At 57.3% G+C, this 22,239-nt stretch overlaps 1 protein-coding gene across 2 annotated transcripts in view; it reads right to left on the bottom strand.

Moving 5' to 3' along the window:
• Positions 1–22,239, bottom strand: part of NRBP1 (nuclear receptor binding protein 1) — a gene marked incomplete at its 5' end in the record, with an annotated part of 31,661 nt that overhangs the window by 5,856 nt on the left and 3,566 nt on the right. Inside the window, 7 exons of one of the 2 annotated variants that reach the window (XM_084262474.1) lie at positions 1,109–1,167; positions 1,418–1,501; positions 13,896–13,990; positions 15,093–15,133; positions 15,623–15,712; positions 15,802–15,903; positions 16,693–16,815. In XM_084262474.1, the coding sequence (XP_084118600.1) occupies positions 1,109–1,167; positions 1,418–1,501; positions 13,896–13,990; positions 15,093–15,133; positions 15,623–15,712; positions 15,802–15,903; positions 16,693–16,815 (594 nt within the window). The remainder of the gene's footprint in view (positions 1–1,108; positions 1,168–1,417; positions 1,502–13,895; positions 13,991–15,092; positions 15,134–15,622; positions 15,713–15,801; positions 15,904–16,692; positions 16,816–22,239) is intronic. The other variant, XM_084262475.1, reaches the window with a different exon arrangement.

Genomic DNA, 22,239 nt, shown 5'->3' with positions numbered 1-22,239 from the left:
CAAACACCAAGCAGCACGTCAGGTTCACTGGAGGTTACTGGCTGCAGTGAAGAACAGGGCTCAAGGAGACCACTGCCAAGAGTGAGATCACGATGGGCAAGCTGTTTGGTGCCACTTCAGGTCACAGTTTGCAGAGGCAGAGAGACCGATGGGCTCGTTACGACAGCTTGTGCCCAGCACCAGCAGCCTGCCAGGGAGACTGTGCCAGCACCCCCTCAGACAGTCAGCACCTCTGTTCTGAGCCTCGTGGTCTGCTGGCCTGTGCCTCTCCCTGACAATTCCCATCTCCTAATGAAGCAGTAACTGGGTCAGTGCCAGAAGCTGGCAGTGTCCCTCCTGGCTGTGTGAGCAGCTCTGTGTTAGAGCCAGAGAAGCAGCACACAATGCCATCCAGAACTGGCTCCAGGGAGGAAGGGCCAGCAAAAGGTTCCAGAGAAAGTTGGGAGTTTTACTTCCAAAGAGTTGTGTTTCCACAGTCCCCCTCCTGCTTTACTCCTGGGGTGTGTGGCACAGGGTGGGAATTCTTTGTGTTGGCTCTTTGTGACAGTTCTTCCCAGAGAACACTCCTACCCACAACTCTCATCTCCTGGGGCCTGACTGCAAGGACTGGGAACCACTAAGCTGCTGAGATCAGGTACGTCAGACACGTGCTTGATGGCAGCAAGCACCCACAGCAGGTGGGGACAGGCTGGGCCACACGTGTCCCCTCCTCCAGGTCACACAGCAAGGACAGGCTCTGTGTGCACCACGTACAGCATGTGGCAGTGGCTGTTCCCACCAGCCAGCGGGTCACACCTCAGAACAGGCAGAGACCCCCATGAATTACACACCACTGAGCTATCTACCCCTCAGTAAGGCTTCCTGGGCAGCCTCCACAGGGGCTCCTCCAAGGCAAAGCACAGCTGGCTCAGGGAACAAGGCGTGCTGGTGACCAAGCTACCCCCCTGCCCCAGCCACAGCACCCCCCAGAGCCACCTCCCCCCCGTCCCCCCCAGCGCCCCACACTCACCTCCAGTGCACACATCCCAAAGGAGTAATGTCCAAGCTAACCCCCCCAAAGCCACAGCACCCCCTCAGAGTCACCTCCAGCCCAGCACCCCATGCTCACCTCCAGTGCACACATCCCAAAGGAGTAGATGTCCACAGCAGTGGTGACGTTGGCAACTTCTGCAACACAGAAATCACACTCTCATCAGCCCACCCCGTGTCCAGCAGCCTGGCAGGACCCCCTCTGAGCCGGGCTGTGATGACCCTGCAGCCAGCTCCCCCCCCTCTGCTGCCAGACAGGGGAGTTGAGGCCTTGCAGCAGGAGTTAAGGTGCCACTTGCCCAGCCTGTGGCTGGCAGCAAGAGGCAGAATGGCTAGCAGCGTTGGCAAGGCCAAGGAAAGCTGTCTCACAGCTACAGCCACTCCCTACCTCCATACTCTGGGGCAAAGAAGTGCAGGTTCTTCTGCTCCTCACGACAAGTCTTCACGTGGTTGTTAATGGTGTCCGGTGCCACTGGAAGAAAGAAGCCATGAGTGCTTAGGACAAGGGCACCAGCAGCCCATCCCTGGCCAGACCCCAGCAACACATGCAACCCCGCAGCCCCAGTGCCCAAAGGGGCAGCAGAGAGGGGCTGAGCTGTCCCCCCATCAGCCCCTCAGCTCACGTCACCCACCCTGAGGTATGTCTCCATGGTTCCCCTGGCTGCAGGCTGGCTAAGGCAGCTTAGCACTGCTCCCCAAGAGAGGTGGAGACCTCAGCTTCTGCCCGACAGAAGACAGGCTGGGAAGGACTTCTTGCTCAAGGGTGAGTCCTGTAAGCCCCTACTGAAACCAGCTCTACAGCACGTGTCACCAGCAGCCCGAGGAACAGGCTGCAGCTCCCTGAGGTCACCACCCCAGGGCTCCAGGAGAGGGACAGACCCACAGCAGCTCTTCAGTGGGGCACTGGTGCAAAGTGCTTCAAGACAGAGGCTGGGCCAAGCTGCTGAACGAGGGGAGGTGACCACCCTGGCCCAGCAGCCAGCACACAAACAGCTCAGAGCTACGGGGAGGGAGCAGCTCCCAGCCACCAGAACAGGGGGCAGGACACGGTGCGGACCCCTCAGACACCTCCGGGACCACCACCTCACAGTGCTGCTGCCACGGGCTCACCCCAGCCCACAGCTGAGCCCCACAGCCACCCACCCACCCCTCTCCTGCTGCTGGGATGGGGGAGGGTGGGAACACACTTGTGGGTTGAGGCAAAGACAGTTTAATAGGACATTAAAGGAGGAGAATAATCACAGTGGTAATACTGCTACAGAAAGCGAGTGACACCCAAGTGCAGCTGCTCACCACACAGGGGAGGAAACCCCAAGACATCCTGATGCCCAGTTTGTCCCCAGGCAGCGATCCCACCCCCTGGTTACACAGGGAGCATGGTGTCCCATGGCAGGGAGCAGCCCTGTGCCCAGCCTGGGCCAGCTGCCCCAGCTCTGCTCCCCCAGCCCCTTCTGCACCCGCCAGGGTGTGGGAAGCTGAAAGGTCCCTCACTCAGTCCCAGCACAGACACCACAACTGCCCAGCAACAGCTAAACACACCCCTGCCTGACCAAGGTTATTCCTGTACTAAAATTACCCCAGCTGAAACCAGGACAGCTGCAAACAGCCCCCCAAGGGGAGCAGCTGGCGTCACCAGGGAGACACACCGGGCAGGGGAGGAGCAGAGCCCCTGTCCCACAGTCTCAGGCCCATCTTCCCCTCTGTCAGCCCCTCAAACCGTCCTGGTTTGTCCTGCCTGGGGCCTTGGATGGGATGTGCCAAACCACTGGGGTTTTTCCAGGTGCCCCTGGGTGAGGCCCGGACACACCAGAGGGGACGTCCAGTTGGATGAGGCTGAGCTGGTCCCCAGCCCCAGAGGGGGTGGTCTTTGGGCTCTGCAGACAAGGAGGGTCTGTCCGGATGGCTCAGCCTTGCTGTGTGGCACACACCAATCCTGTTGCCTTGTTGCTGCCCAAAATGGAGCTCAGTCCAATGGCCAGGGCTCCTTTCTCAACCAACCCTCCAGCTCAGCCCATGCCAGACCCTCCCCATTCCCAAAGGATGAGATCTGGGCTTTTGCACAGCTCTGCAGTTTGCACTGCTGTGTTTCACCCAGAGTTCATACTCTAACATCTTCCTGCACCCCTGGACAATACCCAGACCTGTCTCAGCCTCACACATTGCCCACGTCTCCACTGACAGCCCCAGCACCAAGGGAGCACAGCACCCTGAGCCCCTCCAGCGAGCAGCCCGTTGCCACCCTGCCCCAGCACACGGGTAAGTCAAGGCACAGCCCGTCCTGATGCTCAGCCCAGAGAGGGTCCCAGACACCCACAGCAGAGAATCCCTGTGCCTGGGGGCAGGACCTGCCTCACGCAGCCCACTGCGTGTTCTGGTCTGTAGGTGGCTCCTGGGGAGGAGGGACCCTCTGCTTCTCCAGCAGCTGGGTTTCCTCATCGCTGCTCCCTTCCTGTTCCCTTTCTGCAGGGGTTGTAGATCAGGTTGAACAGTACTGGCCCTGCCCCCACCAAGTCATTTACTCTTTCCTACTCAAAAGAACAACGCAGGGCTGCAGAGACAGTTCAATACGGCCAAATGAGGTTTGGTCCTCTCCAAAACAACAGCCACCCAAGAAGTCCCAAGCCCCACAGCTCTGGTGCCAGACACGGAGCAGAGTCAGCCAGGGACAGCGTCATCACGTGTCCAAGGGTGTTCTGATCCACCTCACCTCTCTGAATGCCACTGCTGCCAGGTGCTGGATGGCAAGGGACACTCCCCCACCCAGCACTCTGTCCTCTGCTCCTGGGCCCTCGGTCTCCTGCAAAGATCAAGTGCTCCCCAAAGCAGCAGCACACAGCTCCACTCCCCCAGGGGAGCCTCCAGTACCCCCTGCTCCAGATTTCAGCACAGGCAGAGGAAAACAAGGTGACAGCAAGAAGAATCAACAGCCAACCCGAAGGCCAGCCCTGGGCTCACTGCACAACCCAGGGATGAGGGGCAATCAGCCCCCTTACCTATGATGCAGGGACCACAGGGACCCCAAAACAGCCAAATCAACACAAACCCCTCTGTCTGCAGCCACGATGGGCTGCCCAGAGGCCAGGGTAGGTGTGAGGCCGTGTTACTGTCCCCTGCACTCATACACTCAAGGCATTTCAGTACTGCAAGAGGGCCTGTGACTACACCCACCCAAAAGGCAGCTCACAGTGCACATCACTGGCACACCAATGGCAGGGTGACATCACCTCCTAGGGAGGGCAAAGCCTGGGAACCAAGGGCTGGGAACCAAGCAAGCAGGGACCTGCTGGAAACAGGAGCAGCACACAGCCACTGAAACAGTCAGACAGGAACAGCAGGGGCAGGTGTAGGGTGATCACAGAACACCAGCACCCTGCAGCCCTACAGAGCCACCTCAAGGGCAGCCAACAGCCTGTGCAGGGTTGCTTGCAGGGTTGTTTGCAGAGCTGTTTGCAGCACTGAGTCACCAGAAGCAGGAGCTTTTATTGCTTTTAATGGCTGTACATCTAATGAGGTGAGGGGCAAAGAGGCTGTGCACAGAGTTCACAACACAGGGCTCCCAGTGCCAGGTGACAGCCCCACTGCTGTGTCTACAGTCACTCTTGCCACATCCCCTGGCATCGCTTCCAGCAGCACCCCCAGTACCTGCTCAAAGCACTGCCCCTGTCTTACTGCAGAGGAAATCCCAGGGAGGCAGCACCAGAGAGAGATCTGAGGTACCCTTCTGCAGAGGGATTAACACAGCCACAGTCATGGGATGTGGCTGGGTCAGAAGGGACTCTGGAGGGCACCTTGTGCTGAGTCCTGTTCCAGCAGGGACACCCAGAGCCCAGGGACACTGCAGAGCAGAGCAGGGCTCCTGCTGCCCTGTCCCCTCCAGCTGAGCATCCCAGCTCTGTGCCCACAGCTACACGGGCCCTTCCCACTGCAGAGCTGCCCACCAGCACCTCGGTGACTCCAGCTCCCTCCAGTCTGCTCACATCTCCTGTGCTGGGCTCCCCAGTATGGTCCCAGCACAACCTGGGTGTCCTCACCAGCAGCCCAGGACGCTGTTCACCTGCTGCTGGGGCACTGTGTTGGCTGGTGTGGGCAGACAGGTGAGTGACAGGATGGGAATCGATCGCACTGTGTCAGATCTCTCATGAGGACTGGGTGACAATCTTATGTTTCAGTAAAAAACCCCAAAACTCAGAGCTCTACACTGACATGTTTTCACTACAGGAGAGTGCGAGCAGCCAGAGCAGGAAAGGCAAGACCACAGACACAGGAACAGATAAGAAGGAGCAGGGAGATAAGCACTTGTCAATCCCAGCTGCAGGCAGGCCCTTGAGCAGGGACTCAGGAGATCATGAGCACTTCACCTGGAAGGTTCATGACAGCAACAGCTTCATTCTGAACAGAGTGAGCAGGGAACTCTGCAGGGAACACCAAGCTCCAAGGGCTGGACTAGAGGCACAAGGTCCTAGAGACTGGGCTAAGCCCTGCCTGGGTTGCATCATCTGACTGCAACAGTGTGTGTGTCAAACAAGGAGGGCAGCAGGACTTTCACAACTGCAGTGGTGGGGCACTGACTGTGGTACCTCCACAGCACAGCACAGCACAGGAGCCACAGGCTATCAGGAAAGCAAGACAAGGTGTTCACTGAAACCCCATGGACTAAGCTACCCTGGGGAATCTTCTACACCCAGAAGATTAACGTGGGGTAAAAAAGCCCCAGAAACATGACTAAGGAAATTATTTTAGGCTTTGAGCAGGTCTGCTTAACAGGAATGCAGACTGAGCCCATCAAACACATGTGCAATTAAAGTGCAATGAGGGCCAGAGGTCTGAGGGTTTCAGGTTTGACTCCTCCCTGTTCCAGAGCTCACACCTCTGTGACTACCCTTGTTTCACAACACACAGAAGTGAAGCTGTGAGAACGACCTGGCAGGAAGGAAAGCTCAGCCCCTGAAAGCAGAAGTAGAGTCAAAGCACTGCTCAGGCCACAGAGCTGAACCCCAAAGTGCCCCAGGTTGGAAGGGGCCTCTTTAGAACAGAGCTCAGCCACCCCCAGCATGGCAAGCCAGAACAGGTCCCTCAGGACTCTGGTTTCTGTTTGATTTCCAGTATCTCCAGGGAGAAGGACCTGACAAGTTCTCTGGGCAACCTGCTCCAGTGCCTGACTACCCTCACAGTGGAAAGAAGAGAAAACAAACCAGAAAACAAAGGTGACAGAGGGACCTTCAGGTGTTCCAGTCTGTGCCATCGCCCCCAGTCCTGTCAGCAGCCCCAGAGAGAGGGGACTGGTGTCCTGTGTCTTCTCTCCCACCAGGTACATGTTCAGACGGAGCCTGCCTGACCCTTCCCCACCCCTCCTCAAGCAGCTTCAGCTCTCAGCATCTCCTCTCTCCCTCTCCTGTGGGGACAGGACAAGGGGCGATGGGCTCAAGCTGGAGCCCAGGGAGTTCCCCCCAGTGTGGGGAAGAACTTCTTCCCAGTGAGGGTGAGGGAGCCCTGGGACAGGCTGCCCAGGGGGTGTGGAGTCTCCTTCTCTGGAGAGATCCCAGCCCCTGTCCTAGGGACCCTGCTTGGGCAGGGGGTGGGACCCCAGGGGCTCTGGGGGGCCCTGCCCACCCCTGTGATTCTGTGATTCTCACAGGGACCCATCCTCCAGCCCCTCTGCTGTCTCCATGGCCCTGTGCAGGAGGGCTCCAGCAAGTCCTCATCTCTCTGTGCAGTGGAGCTCAGGTCCAGGCACTCCAGACTCAGTGCCACTGGCGCTGAGGAGAGAGGATGGATCTCCTCCCCTCTCCTGCCAGCAGTGCCCTTCCCAGCACAGCCCCACTGCCTCGTGTGGGGCTGTGCTGCTGGCTCAGTGTCAGCCTGATGCCAGCACCTACACAGCACCTACAGAGCCCTGAGCACCTACACAGGGATAAGAACACACGCTCAGTGTGTGCTCAGGTGACTGCTCAAGAACTGGCATCAAGGGGGCTTCCAAAACGCCTCCAGAGGACTGAGAAAGGAGCAGACACACACAGCTTCCAGGCCAATGCTAAAATGGGCAAGCAAAGACCTGGGTGGCTGTGAGACCCTGACACATCCCAGGGATCCACACAGGCAGGGAAAAAACACAGCCCAGCACAGCTGAAGCAGCAAGTGCCTCCAACACAACACAGAGAGAACAAGCTGCACAGGGAAGGCGAGTCTGGTAACCTGGGGCGCTGAGCTGGGAGATCCCAGCCTCTCCAGGAGAGCCCAGCTAACTGGGAGTGACAGCCAGGCTAGCAGAGAGCTGTCTTCTGGTGCTCTCAGGAAAGAGGTGGCCCACAGCAGCACAAAGAAGGGGTGCTGAGCCAGGCAGGCAAGCAGGAAGCAAGAGGCAGCTTTAAAACCTTCTGCACACCAAACTCACAGGCAGCATCGTGGCACAGCAGGAGGCACATCTGCTAAGTATGAATTCCTCTGGGTGACCTGGCAACAGGGCCACCAAGACAACGATTCTTACCACTCAGTCTGACCTAAACCCAAACATACACCACCCCAAACCAAACCAAACCTCCCCCAAAACCACCCCTCTTCCCCCAGCTGCACACACAGACATTCAGCGACCCCAAAACCGAACCAGGGGAACGGAGCCCACTGACTGCACCACCTACAGCTGCTCCTCCTGCCCCAGGCTGTGCTCACACAGGGGAGCCCAGCCAGGGCTCTGGTCTTCCCTTTGCCATGATCACAGCAGCTAATCATGAGATGCCTCTTAATTTAATCCAGCCAGAAATTAACCTCACACCATCCCGCCCAGTCTGCTCAACAGCTCCTCAAGAACAACCCGAAGGTGAAGCAGCTTCCCCTTCCCAGCAGGAGTCTCAAAGGCACCACAGACCAAGCTGAGACAAAGACTTCTTGAGGAAAGAAACCCACGTACCACTTTGGGCCTCCTGAGGCGTTCAGGGCAAAGACAGAACTACTCATCTGCCAGAGCTCATCCCCAGCAGCACCTGTGGCCAGAGACCCTGGCAATGAAGGGCCACCTTCCTCCTGCCAGGCTTCTAAGCAGCTGAAACTAAAGGCCTTGGTAGAGGATGTTCTTGATCCCACACATAAAGCCACATAAACTCATGGTAGATCTTCCTAATTGAATGCTACCAGGAGTGAGAACTTCTGGTTTGATGGCTTTTTTCATGTCACCAAATTCCCAAACCAGGCACACCTTAAAAACCCCAACACACCAAACACCCACCCCCCACGCAGCAGATCCCAGATATCCCAGTCATCCCTATTGTATTTCCACATCATCTACTGCCACAGGCCATTAAGGGTGTGAAGAACAGCCTGACAAGTCCTGAAACATCAGTAACAACATTCAAGAGTGAAGGAGTAACTGAACTAAGATCAGTTAAGAAAGCATGTCTCTCAGAACCTTGCTAGCTCAATGCTCAAGCCAAACAGGAGCCTTCTACCTGTATTTAGTGTTTTCAAACCCAAAACACTGTTCAGGATCTAAGGATTAAAGTTTCCAGCTCTCACGTGAGCAGTACATAGGGATGTGACAGTGCTGTTCAAACAAGTTACCAAGAAAACTCATGATTTCCAGGCTACCTGAGTGCTGCTTTAGCACACAGGAGGTACCCCAGCATCCTCCTAAGCCTGGAGAGCTCTGGCTGAAGCCCTTCAGTCCCAGGGCCTTCTGTCCTGCTGGCAGTGCTGTGAGTACTCAGTGTCTGAGGAACAGCTTGTCTTAAGGTGCCATCAGCCACGCTGGAGCCCAGGCTCAGCCACGCTCCCACCCCATCCCTGGGCTCCTTCCCCAGGCTGAGGTGCCTCCTCACCTCCTCCACCCCAGGAAGCAGCCCTGGGCCAACCTGCCCAGCCATCCCCCAGGAGACCCGTCCCAGGGCTGCAGGCCCTCCTTCCTACATCAGCTGCCCCTGGGCTCCCAGATGGAGCTCTCAGAGCTGGTGATGCAGAGCAGCCTGCCCCATCCTCCTGCAGACAGGAAGGTGGCACAGCTCCACCCCTCCACCACTCCTCGCTCAGTCAGCGAGTTCCCGACTCAGCAGAAGCAAACTGAGGTGGATATCAGGACCAATCTCTTCAGAGAGGGTTGCCAGGCACCCGGCCAGGGAAGGGGCTGAGTCACCATCCCTGGGGGTATCTGAGGGGATGTGTAAGATGTGTTTTGGGACAGGGTTTAGCAGTGGGTTTGGCAGTGCTGGGTTAATGGTCAGACTTGGTGATCTGAAAGGTCTTTTCCAGCCTGAGGCACCCTGTGGTTCTAAGCACTGAGAACAGCCCAGATGGCAGGGAAAAGTACTTCAATTTACATGAAGGTGGTGAGGTTGGGTGGGACTTTAGGCAACCTGGTGTAGAGGAGGATGTTGATGTTCATGCCCACGGCAGGGGTGGGAACTAGATGGTCTTTAAGGTCCCTCCCAACCCCAACCTTCCTGTCATTCCCAATGCAGGTTCCTGTTCAATATAGTTACAAATTGCAGCACTCCAATCCTTTTCTAGCACCCACCAGCCCAATTCCCCCTCCATCTGCACAAGTCCCCAGACACCAGAGCTTTGTCTGGGCAAACATTCACAGCAAACCTTACTTCCCAAGGGGAGCTCATCTGGGAGGGACGGCTCTGCAGCCATCAGGAGCCAGACACAGTCACCGAGACATTCACCTTGGAAACAAGACATCTAGGGAGTCAAAACTACAAGCAAGCAACTGGATAGCCAAGCAGAAAGCAGAGGCTAGTCCAGGTTTGGTGCCCAGCCAAGTCTAGCAGAGCAGCAGCAGGAGAGAGCCTGACGTCTGTGGGAAGCTGAGCTGGGGACAAGGCATCCGCGTGGCTTGACATGCGGGAGCCAGCATGCACGGGGGTCCGCGGGCTGGCACGCTCTAAGGAGAGGGGAGGGAGGGGAACTAACGACCGGGGGGCTTCACAAGGGGCAGTGCTCCCTCGCTGCACGGCTCTGGAACGGCTTGCACCCCAGCACAGAGCACGAGGTCTCCCAGGAGGATGCACCTAAGCCAGACAGTTTGTCACACCAGCCTTACAGCAAGGGAACACTGCGCTGGGCAGTGTGTGTGCTTGTGTGTGTTACCAGTATAATACACACAGGTATATATAGATATATATACACACACACACACAGTGTAGGTCACAGGTAGAGAGGTAGTCACGTCACAGGAGCGGAGAAGTTTGCTCACCATTAGCAAATATCCTATGAAAGACTGTTGGTAACAGAGCAGCCCGTGAGCGGGGAGTAAAACGAGACAGAAGTCAATGAGTTGATGAAACAGCAGGCACTCGACGTTGAGAGACAGCCAGGTCAGCATCAGGGCACAACACAGGGCTGAGGACCTGGCCCTGCCTCCAGACACCTTGTAGAGTAAGTTTACACAGGCAACAGTAGTGTCTCTAACTGGTAACCAGACTGGGCAAGGGAGACAAGACCCCTCTGACAAGGAGGATGACTGTGGCCAATGGAGCTGGGAAGTCTATTCTTTCTGCGAGTGCTCTCCAGTCCCTTGGCATCTCCTCCAGCTGGGAACTTCCTTCACAGCACCTTCTCCTGGCACAGAGAACCCATACTCACATACCTGGCCACACCACTGAACAGCAGAGCTAATACCAAGTGAGACTCAGTCTCCTGGCACCTGGGCCAGGGCTGAAGAGAGGCGCTGGCCAGCCTGCAGGTACACCCAGAATGGATCTCAGAAGGCAGGGAGGCACACACACCACCTGAGCTCCTGGGGACACTGCTTGAAAACACGCTGACCCAACACAAAGCTTCCTCTGTGCTCCACTGGACGTCTCACTGGGCACACAGCCACACGTGTCCAGGGCTTAGGCGCCACGGGACGTTACAAGGTGCCCCAGTTCGGGGCCACTGAGGGACTCCAAGAGCTGCCCAAAACGATTTTGATTCAACCCATCTCCTCTTTCCATCTGTGACTGGCTTCCACACTCCCCATGAGGGCCCCAGGAACCATGTCCCAGCGCTGCTGACCCAGCAGCACGCTGCTCTCCTTCCCACCCAGCCCCCTCCAGCCTCCCACAGCAGCACATCCCTTCGCAGGGCCGCTCGCTGGCACCACAGGCACAGACACCACGAGGTGCTGGGTGTGGGTCCTGTGCAGCAGCACGTGGAACACTACCTGGGCCTCTCACAAGGAATGTTTTCATCTGACCACAACTCCAGAGGGCAGCTGGAACACTCCAGTCTCTGGGATCACCAGTCCCAAGTTTAAGAACAGCGGGTGTCTGTCCTACCCTCACCACAAGTTCTCCAATGCTCTACACTTGCTCAACACTCTTCCTCCTTAAACCCACTAACCCTGCGCTTTGTGGCACTGAAAAGAAAAGGTTAGTGAAAGAATGGATTTCACCCTTCTCTCCAAGGCTCACTGCAGTAGTAACAGACCCTACTACTAAATTAATCTCTTCTCTCCCTGCAGTGTGCAGGTGGCTCTAGCAGAATAAAAAGAAAACCAAATTGATGCAGGATTTCCTTCAGAAGAAGGCAGACAGAGGTCAGCCCTGCCAGGGCAGGTGTTTCTGCAACCCAACGTGGCAGCCAGGAGCGAGGGCAGAAGGGCCGATCCCACCCCTGAGCTGGTGTGGCAGCAACAAGCAGCAGCCACTTCCAATGTCCAAAGGGTCAGGCACCACTCTTCTAGTACTTCCTCACCCAGCAGGCAGAGGGATGCTCTGCAAAGGACAAGAGCAGCTTCCTTTCCCTGGATTTCTGCCCTACATGCAGCATGTATTCTCTTTGGTTAAAGTCAAGGGAAGATGAGCTTTCAGCAGGGTGCTGGGACAGAGGAGGTGTCACAGGGCAGATCATAGCACACAGAACCATTCTTCTCCTTAAATTCAGGAGAATTGCTGCCCTGCTTCTTTGAACAGCAAACACAGGAGAGTTCCAGGTACCAGCCAGCTGCAAGAAACAAGCACGCCAAGCAACATACACCGGCTCACCATCGCCAGCGAGCCCCAGGCGGCTGTTGCTCTACAGCCTGAGCGTGAGCACAGCCTGTCTGGCTGCTGCTCTGTCAGCAACACCAGTGAGTCTCCAGCCTGAACACCTCCAGCAGTTTTGATGGTGTAGTCCTGTCCTGCTGGGTGGGCACTGCAGGGGTAGGAATGCATCCTGTGGCACTGACACCTGTCAGTCCAGCCCATGCTGGAGACACAGCGTCACTCCTGGGGGTTCCTCTCCCACAAGGCTCTCACACTTGCTTCCTTTTGGTTGAAGAAAGGACCAGAATGTGCCAGAGAAACCCCTTCACTCCTGAGCACAGCACGAGCAAGCCTGAGGCTGTGGAGTGGAGTCCTCTTCAGGAGCCTGGCTGAGGATGCAGCTGTCTCAGCCTGACTGCTGCTCCCACCACGCCTGACGGCAGCAAAACTCCCCAGGGCTGGAGGGAGCAGGCAGAGCTGGAGCTGTGGAGGCAGCTGCTTGGGACCCACATGTGAAGACAAGGACACCCTGGACAGACCCTGAGGAGCCCTGCTGGGACTCTGGGGAACATCAGGTCTGCTGGACTGCAGAACCTGCCTCTGGTTGAGAGCCACAGCTCCAGACACCAGCCCCAAGCAGTTTGTGTCTACAGCCAGAGTGCTCTCAGGCAGAAAGCCTGCAGGCAAACAATCCTTTCAAACCAGACCAGGAAGAGAAGGAGCTCTGATGTCTGAGTCTGCAAGAGGCTTCCTGTCAGTGGCCCGAGTTAAGTGCCAGGGAGAAAGTTGTGTTGGCCACCAGACAGGTGTCTGCTGCACACAGCTCCTGGAAATTCCTCCTGCCTGGACCAAGCCAGAGCAGGAAAACAGAGTGAACCCCACGATGCCATCAGCTGGTGTGAAAAGCAAGCTGCCACCAAGCTTACAGGCAGAGAACTGAGCACTCCTCCTGCTGTGACCCACCTTCCTTGGGTAAAGAGGCATCAGAGGTTTGTTGTAGAGAACAGAAACACCAATTCTGGCACAAAGAGACGAGTTCTCTGATGGAAAGAAAAGCCAGGTCTGCAGGGTGTGAAGGCAGACTATTTTTAGATGACAGGCAAAGCAGAGCGTTCTCTCCTGAACAGCATCAACATCAAACCAAGAATTCACATGGGCAAAACCCTACAGGACAGCAAGCACACCCCCCTGGGCACTGAGAATACCTGCAGAAGTGGGACAACAGAGAGCAAAGCTGTCACTTGAAAGGGTGTGTGCATGTGGTACCACATCCTGACTGCAGGTAGGTGGCAGGAGACAGGACTAGCAAAGGTGGAAAGACCCAAGAGTACGGATGGATGCACTGTGCTGCCAGGAAACAACAGCTTCTCCCTATGAAATAAACAGCTCAGCACAGGTGGCTGCCTGAGGAGAGCGTGTCCTGGCCAAGCAGGCTCAGGGCATCCTGCAGCGATGCTGGGTAAGGGTCCCCAGACAACAGCTTGCTGCAGCCAGAGTCTAACCCCTGGTTACAAATGGTGGCTGCTGTGAGCAGCACCGCTGTGGCCTCAGTGGGCAGAGCTCTCAAGACTTCCCAGCACTGGGAGGAGAATGCTGTGTGCACCAGCATGAGAAAGACCCAGAGCAGGTGGATCTGAGGACAAGGTGCATACAAAGATCAAGAGTCTCTGCACCACTTCTTGGCTCTGTCCCTGGAGATCAACAACTGAGGTGGGGGCAAGGAGGCCAACAGTGTCCAGCATCAGTCCTTGCTGTGCCCAAAGGCAGCCCAGCCAAGGGCTGCTCACTACTGATCCCCAGCCCAACTGCGGTGGAGGGACACAGGTACACACCTGCCTATCACACCAGACAACCTGAGAGGAACAGGTGCCTTTCTCTGTTCCAGCAGGTTGTCCCACAGGCAAAGGGCAGCTCCAGGAGCCTTACCTGACCCAATTTTGATCAGTCCGTTGTGCTGAATGAAGATGGTGTCGCAGGTCAGGTTCCCGTGGATGATTGGGGGATCACAGGAGTGGAGGTAGCTGGGGATGCAGAGAGAGCACTGGTCAGAAGTCTGCTGGGGCTGAGGCCAGGAATCCCTGCCTCCATTCCTTCCTGTCTCAAGCATCAGGAGAGAGCAGAGGCCACAAGCATTTACAGGGAGGTACAACTCAGTGGCTGCACCTCAGCCTCCAGGCTAGGAGAGAATCACCAACACTAAGGGGTTGTCTCTAACAGCCTCCAGAACACGGGGGTGTGGGGTGGTGTCTGTGTGGCTTTCTCTGACCAGTTCCCAAGAAAAGCAGGGTCATCCACCCCGACACTGCCAGGTGTGTACTAAAAGGGATCCAATTCAACACCAAAACCCTCACAGCCTCATTCCAGCCCTGCTCCACAGGCCCTTGGTGCTGCACAAACACCCCAGCCAGGTTTGCCAACAGACACAGACAATGCTTCTCAGTGCCAGGGTCCCAGGTACACTTGATGCTCGTTGGTTTTGTGCCTCACTATACTTGGTTTCAGGTTAGCAGCCAGCACAAATAAGGCCTGTCAGCTCCCAGAGGTGATTAGAACCCCAGCTATTCATCAGCTGCTATATTTAGCCAATGGCAACAGAGTTTTCTCTCCAGAGTGGGAATCTTCCTCTGACATCTGGGTTATTGTTGTTCCCAGGTTGTTATTGGCCACACACCAACTCTGGTTCAGGCAGAGCAGAGTCTTTAAAACCAACCAAATGAGAAAAAAACTCCTCATTCTATTCCAGTGGGGTGAACTGAGATGGCTGCAGAAGACCTGCATCACCAAGAAACATACAGACAGATCCATATATGGACCCTAAGGGTATGGCACCACAGTTACCAATCCCCTGCGTGCTGACAGGGCTGCAGCTTGCCAAGACCCAGAAAAACCTCCCTGCTCGTCTCACGTGGAACTGGATTTCCCTGAGTTCTCTGCAACACCCTCTGGGCTGCAGTCAGATCCCCTGACGCTCTGCAGAGCACACTGGGGTAGGAACCAGGCTGGGTGACAAAGCAGCTCGGTGCCACAGGCCTCGCTGGCAGCAGGAGTGCTGGCAGCTCCCAGCACTGCAGCACCAGAGGGGCCACGCTGAAACAGGGCCAGGCCAGGAGCTCCACAACTCACCTGAGAGCAGAGAGGATCTGGGTACACCATCGCTTCCAGGCCTACAGACACGGGGCAAGAAGGGTACAAATCATTCAGGGAAGAGGAACTGGCCCTGAATTCTCTGACTCAGCCCGTTCACGTGGAAGAACATACCCCCCATCACCTGGCACCTTAGCTTCTACCCAGCACAGTGTGCAGGAAGTAAGAGCTTAGGAGGACCAGTGCTCCCAGGCTCGTTTTCCCTGAGCCAAGAACCACACTGCCCTCCTAACCCCCTGTGCACAGCCACCTTCCCCCTTCCTGCACCAGGCGTGGGCAGGGATGTGCCTGTCACATCACTGACACTACAGAACTGCTGGGCACAGAGCAGACTGCAAACAACAGCTGTCTGAGAACCAGCAGCTCAACCAGTTTACGGTACTAAAAGGAACTGGAGCCACAGGTTATCAGCAGGCTGCCTTCCCAGCAGTGTTCTCTGCCCCGAGAGCTCTATGGAGGCTGAAGGCATGAGGGGAAACAGGCATCCAAGGGAAAGGCATAAATCTTACCTTTTCGTTCATGGTTTTGTGGTTTTTCTTTGTCTTCTTGAGGAACTGTTTCAAGCTCCCTGAAGACATATACTCAGTGATGAAGATCACCTGCAGGGACAGAGACATCACCCCTCTGCTTTGCCAAGTCCCTCCAGGACATGCAGGGAGGGAGCCCAGCCACCCGTTCCCTTACGTACCCTGGCCTTGTTCTCCTTCACGTCTGCCCAGTACTTGTGGAACTTGACAATATTCAGGTGTTCCAGCTGGATTAAGTTGTCAAACACTGCTTTAACTTTCTCCTTAACATGAGAAGGACAAAGACACGTTACATCACAGACCCCACTAGCCCACATCTTACCTTCTTCTTGGGCCAACGCTGTACGCCTCAAGCTGCTACGCTGAGAGCAAACAGTATCTTCTATCCAGCTGGGCATGGTTTGATCACCAAGACTACAGCCCATGGAGTCAGCACAACAGCTCCCTGTCACCTTTTGTGCACAGGCCAGGCTTGGGCTGAATCTGGTACATGTGAGCAGCACAGCATTCCAAACCCAGCCAGACCCCATGTCCAGCACAGGGACACCAAGGTGATGGAGGGAGTGGAACCCCGTCCTCATGAGGAGAGGCTGGGGGAGCTGGGGCTCTTCAGCCTGGAGAAGAGGAGACTGAGGGGGGAGCTCATCACTGTCTGTCAGTATGTAAAGGGTGAGAGTCAGGAGGCTGGAGCCAGGCTCTGCTCAGGGGTGGCAGCGACAGGACAAGGGGCAGCAGGTGCAGCTGGAGCAGAGGAGGTTCCATGGGAATGTCAGGAGGAACTTTGTCCCTGTGGGGGTGACAGAGCCCTGGGCCAGGCTGCCCAGAGAGGCTGGGGAGTCTCCTTCTCTGGAGACATTCAAACCCTCTGATCCTGGACGTGTTCCTGTGGGATTCAGTCTGGGTGATGCTGCTCTGGCAGGGGGTGGGACTGGATGAGCTCCAGAGATCCCTCCCAACCCCGATCACCCCGCGATCCTGTGAAGGGACACGATGCAGCTGCAGTCCCACCCTCCCCAGGGCTCTCGTGCTTGGGTGGGAAACACATCCCTTACCTCCTGCAGCTTGAAGTTCTTCCGCTCAGAAAACTGCACCTCATTCCAAACCACCTCCACCCCCTCCTCTGTGTCCATGGCCAGGTAGGCACTGTCGATCCCTGGGACGTTGCGCTGGTTCACCTGTACGGGCAGGGTGGGGACAGGTGTGAGTTCTGAGACACCTTTACCTGACTGTTGTGAGCTCAGCACACTCACTGCTCACCACCCAGCGCTGCAGGACAGGGCTGTATGTGTATTTTGGGACCCAGGCGTGTCCAAACACAAGCAGGCTGTGCCCCACACCACCAGCAGCCCCGGGGGGGAGACTGATGCTGCACACAGGCTGTTCTGCTGTAAAAGCTGCAACACCAGATTCTGTTTTCATGTTTTACAATACCTGTAGCTCATTTAACCACCAAAACCCTTCCAATCATACACACAGGAGACAAAAGAAGCCTCAACAGCCCCAGCACAACTGTCTGCTGGAATCTTCTGAAGGTGATGGGACAGAAATCAAAAGAGAGGAAAGCAGAGAGAGGCACAGGTGAAGCTGGGAGCAGCCAGGGGACAGATCACACCACTGGAACTGCTACAATGATGTATTTGGGTGATAAACCAAGGTCGACCCAGCACAAGTACCTCCTGCTTTGCCAGGGGGTTGGACCCTCTCTCAAGGTCCCCTCCAACCCCTCTGATTCTGTGATCCACACATGATAACAGGGATGTAGATGAGCACCAAGAAAGCAACAAGGCAATGGAGAGGAGGGGGGACCTAACAAAGCCAGAGTTTAAAGCCTGGCACGAGAGAGGCTAGGGCTGCAGCAGTGCCCAGGCTGGGAGCACTGCACGGGTCCCAGATGAACACCACTCCCAGCAGCACAGTTCCTCGCAGCAGTGTGTGCCCTCAGGTAGGTAGCAGCACCCACAGACAGGTTCCTGGCTCCTCTTGCTGCCCCATGTCACAGGCACACAGGAGGGGCAGGCGTGGTTCCAGTCCTGCTGCGCCAGACAACGCGCAGCAGCATCACTGGACCCCGAACAACCTACAGACAGAGGGCAGAACGTACCTCTGCAGTGACAACCATCACCTCACCATCCACAGCTCCCCTCCAGGCACCAGCTAATAGAGCCTGGGTAGCAAATCCAGGCTCATCATCCACTTCTACTGCCACCTTGACAGCTCCTCCTGCCCACATCACCTCACCTCCTCTGCCCTGGCTGGGGACCCCTCACAGGCTCCTCCTCCCTGGCAGCCAGCTGGAAGATGCCCAAGCGTCCCTCATTACAGCTGCAGTGTTCTGCTAATGGGAACCCATGCAAATGTTCTGCTGCCCACAGCACTCCAATGAAACACTCTGCTGTAGGAAATAGCTGCTCCTGCAGTACTAACAGAACTAGGAGAAGGAAAAGCTGCCAGCACTCTGGTGACTGGGCACAGGCTGAAGCACCCAGCCCATCACACCAGAACGGGGAATACCCACCCAGGCCTGAATTCATAGAGGAACTCCATAGGAGCCTGCAGGTCACAGCAGCAGCCAGCTCAACCTGAGCCCCTACCCCAGCACACCCACACAAGGATGAGCATGGCAGATGGCCCGTGGCACGCAGCTGCCAGCAGTGCCAACAGCACGAGGCTTTACCCTCAGGGAAGGCTGCACCCGAAGGCAGCTGTGGGCACTGCAGGGACACTACAGTGCCCCTCTCCATGCCCTCTGCCTCTGTCACACTCCTATCCAGGGACCTTCTGGCTTCACTGAATTAATTAAATCCAAAGGACTGACAACTACTCCAAATCTGAGCCGACAGTACCACCAGAGGATGGGAATTTGTCACATCCTCTCCCATTTCTGGGCAAGTTCACCAGACATAAACCATTTCCATGACTCACAGGCAATATTCCAGAGCACCAAACGTGACTCAAGGCACCAAACCCATCTGACATCACTGATGGCAACTCTCAGCACAAAAGGGGATCTCAGAAACACAGAAGGGCCAGGGCTGGATGGGACTTTAAAGATCATCAAGTTCCATCCCCCTGCCACAGGCAGGGACACCACCCCCCCAGCCCAGGGTGCCCCCAGTCCCATCCAGCCCAGCCTTGAGCCCTGCCAGGGATCCAGGGGCAGCCCCAGCTTCTCTGGGCACCCTGTGCTGGGGCTCCCCCCTCGGAGTTAAGAATTCCTTCCTAATACCTAATGCAAACCTGCCCCTGGCCTGTCCCTGCCCCTGGCCTGTCTCTGCCCCTGGCCTGTCCCTGCCCCTGGCCTGTCCCTCTGTGTTAACGCTGCAGCCTTGGGAAATCAGGCTGCTCCCACTTGTGCTGACCTGCCCCGGGCTGGCCGTGTCCCTGTCTGTCAGGATCTGCCATGCAGGCAGGACCTGGGGACAGCGAGAGCCTCTCCTCACAGGGGCAGCAAGCCCTCCTTGCCCCAGCACAGCTCTGAGGGGCAGTGGCCTGCCAGGGGAAGGCCCTGGTACAAGCTACACAGACCAGGTTATTTTTAGTGCAGCTCTGTAAGGAATGCAGAGCCTACACCCCTCTGTGCCAGGCAGCTGGAGCGTCACTCCTCCCTGCAGAGCTGGAGGAGCAGCAGACAGCTGCCCTGGCTGTGCCTGCTCCCCACCTCAGGGCCGGGAAGCGATGTGGGCTGCGGCAGCTCCCAGCACGCTGCCTGTGACAGTCAGTAAGCAGGGACACCGCGGCCTGGGGACAGCGGCCCCAGCAAAGGCCCGACACCCCGCAGAGCCCCCCGCCTCAGCCAGCGCCTCGCAGGGGTCCCAGCAGCCCCCAGAGGCGCCAGGGGAAGGCTGAAGGGGCTGCACACACACTGCCCCTTCTGAGCATCTCCCGCTGGCAGCCCCGCGAGCAGCGCCCGCCCGGACAGCCCCTGTCCTCCCTCCAGCAGCCGACCCCGGGCTCAGAGCACCTCAAACACCTTTCCAAGGATCCACTTTCCCACATACAGACACCCAGACGCGTGGTGAGGACAGACAGACCGGTTGGGGTTCATCTTTTACTGCCTCAGTGGCTGAGCACTCAGCACCCAAACACCCGGCGCTTCCTCTCCAAGAGCCTTCGCTCGGTCTCCCCAGGGGGGTGGAAACCCAGAGTCAACCAGCTCCAGGTGGAAAAGAGTTCAAGAAACAAAGACTCACGCTCAGAGTGAAGAGACAAGGGGGAGCTGAGCACGCAGCACAGCCAGCACCTCATCTCGTCCCGTCTCCCTGGGTTCAGCCCCTCACAAGCCACAGCTCCTTCCTGCACAGCTGAGAGCGCCGGGATGGCCCAGGAGCCCCTGCCAGCCCCAGCACTACGACCCAGGGCCCCGAGCAGCTGGGGACCACCCGTCCCCAGGACAGCACGGCCTCACGAGAGCCAGAGAAGCAGAGTAGGGAGCAAGCTGAGGGCTGTGGTGCTGCCTCCATCACTAGCCTGCCCTTCCAGCAGCAGCACACATGGAACAGCACAGGGCTGGTACGGGCAGACCCCCTGTCCCAAACACCTCCCCAAGTCCTGCACCTGACCCGACCCAGCTCCACGCTCACCCTACACGGTCCACGTGACACGGTAAAGGAAACCACAACGCACTGTGCCTTTCATCTACTTCACCTGACCCTGGAAAACACCCAAGAGAGGAAACCCAGGAGGGGCTGAGAGAGCAGCCAGTGCACACACAGACACCCAGACACGAGAGCCGGGGCTGCGGGGACGGGGCAGTGAGGAGCCTCTCCACCTCAGCGTAACGTGGGCAGCGCTCCAGCAGCTCAGCTGCACAAGGGCTGCTGATGTGACAAGTGTGGGACAACCATCAATCAGACACCCACCAGGCCTCTTCTTTCCCAAGGGAGGTCGCTGGTGGTTAGCAAGACCCAACCATCACCTTTCTCCCACCCCAGAGATCACTCCCAGGCAGGTGTGTTGGGGGGGATTCTGCCCCTCGGCTCTGCCATGGGACACAGACCCCCAGCAGCGCTGCCTCCAGCTCTGGGGACCCCAGGACAAGGGAGACACGGAGCTGTGGGAGCCCCAGAGATGATGGGGGGCTGGAGCCCCTCTGCTCTGGAGCCAGGCTGGCAGAGCTGGGCTGGCTCAGCCCAGAGAAGAGAAGCTGCTGCTGGGGAGAGCTCCCAGCCCCTTCCCAGCCCTCGAGGGGCTCCAGGAGAGCTGGAGAGGGGCTGGTGCCCAGGGCAGGGAGGGCCAGGCCCAGGGGAACGGCCTCCAGCTGCAGGAGGGGGATGGAGAGGGGCTGGGGGGCAGGAACCCTTCCTGGGGAGGGGGCAGCCCTGGCACAGGGTGCCCAGAGGAGCTGGGGCTGCCCCTGGATCCCTGGCAGGGCTCAAGGCCGGGCTGGATGGGGCTGGGGGCACCCTGGGCTGGGGGTGTCCCTGCCCGTGGCAAATCCAGCCTGGGCTCATGTGGTTCTGTGATCTGTGGGGAAAGGGGAACACCCACACAGGACTCAGGGCTTCAGCACTTGGGCAGGTTCCCAGGCACAGGGCTGGTACAAGGGTCTCCTGCTGACCGTGAGCAGCCTGACACATCCTGGGGAAAGGGCAGAGGTGTGAGCAGAGACCAGCACCCTTTCTCCTCCACCTCTCCTTCCTCCCACACGTGCCAGGCTTCTGCAGAGCCTCCTGGTTTGGCTGTACAGCTGCTGACCCTGCACCTGAGGAAGGGGGAGCCCGGTGTCCCCAGGTCTCTTGGGTCCTTTTCCCTCTCAGCCACCACAGACACGCTCATACAGGCACCTAGAGAGGAACCTGCTCCTTCCCACACCCAGGACACAGCCTCACTCAGCAGCACCACATGGATTGTGTACTAAGCACGCTACACAAGTGACCACAAAGGATTCATTACAGCCTTGGCTGTGCAATCACAGGGTGTTTTCTCACCCAGAAAAGGCACTGAAGGAAATCCAGTTAACAGGCAGCTGTCAGACACACCACAAGCTACGAGACCATCCCAGGCTGTCAAGTCTCTCCCTGACATGAGCTTGCCAAGCCCAGCACAGCACACTGGGCTGGAAATCAGGACTGCACCACAGCAGAGCACAAGTCTCCCTACGGTCACGCTGGGGCCACTTGGGCTGTGCAGCTCCCAGGGACAGCAGGCACCCAGCGCAAGCTCTCGCTCCCAGGTTCAACACCAGCCCGTGGCAGGGGTCTAACTGCAGGCATCTCACAGCCATCCATCACTGTGAAGAAGTTCCTGTCCCTAGGAGGCACAGCAGATCCCTCTGAAGGCACTTGGGCAACCCAAGGAACATAAATTCCGTGTGTGTGCTGACTGAGAGAAGAGGATGGAGCAGGGACAGCAGAGAAAGGGGGTTTTGTCAGAGAGGAAAGCCAAAAGGGACCAAGGAAGCACAAGCCTGGAGAGTTTGTCAGCCTCAGTCCCTCCTTCCTCTGATTCCCCTGTGGGTCACCGTCCTACACCTCTCTGCCAGGAGATGAGATTTCCCCATTAAAAGCTCCTCTCTGGCTCCTTGCAGAGGATAAGGCCTCACCTTTGTGCACCTCAGGAGAGCAGCCAGGGGCATGGTTACACCTGCCAAGGGGGATCCA

This window comes from Gallinula chloropus (assembly GCF_964237585.1).
Source record: "Gallinula chloropus genome assembly, chromosome: 3".
In the NCBI taxonomy this organism is placed as follows: domain Eukaryota; kingdom Metazoa; phylum Chordata; class Aves; order Gruiformes; family Rallidae; genus Gallinula; species Gallinula chloropus.
The sequence above is the reverse complement of the archived record's forward strand: the minus strand, read 5'-3'. Positions and strand labels throughout refer to the sequence as shown.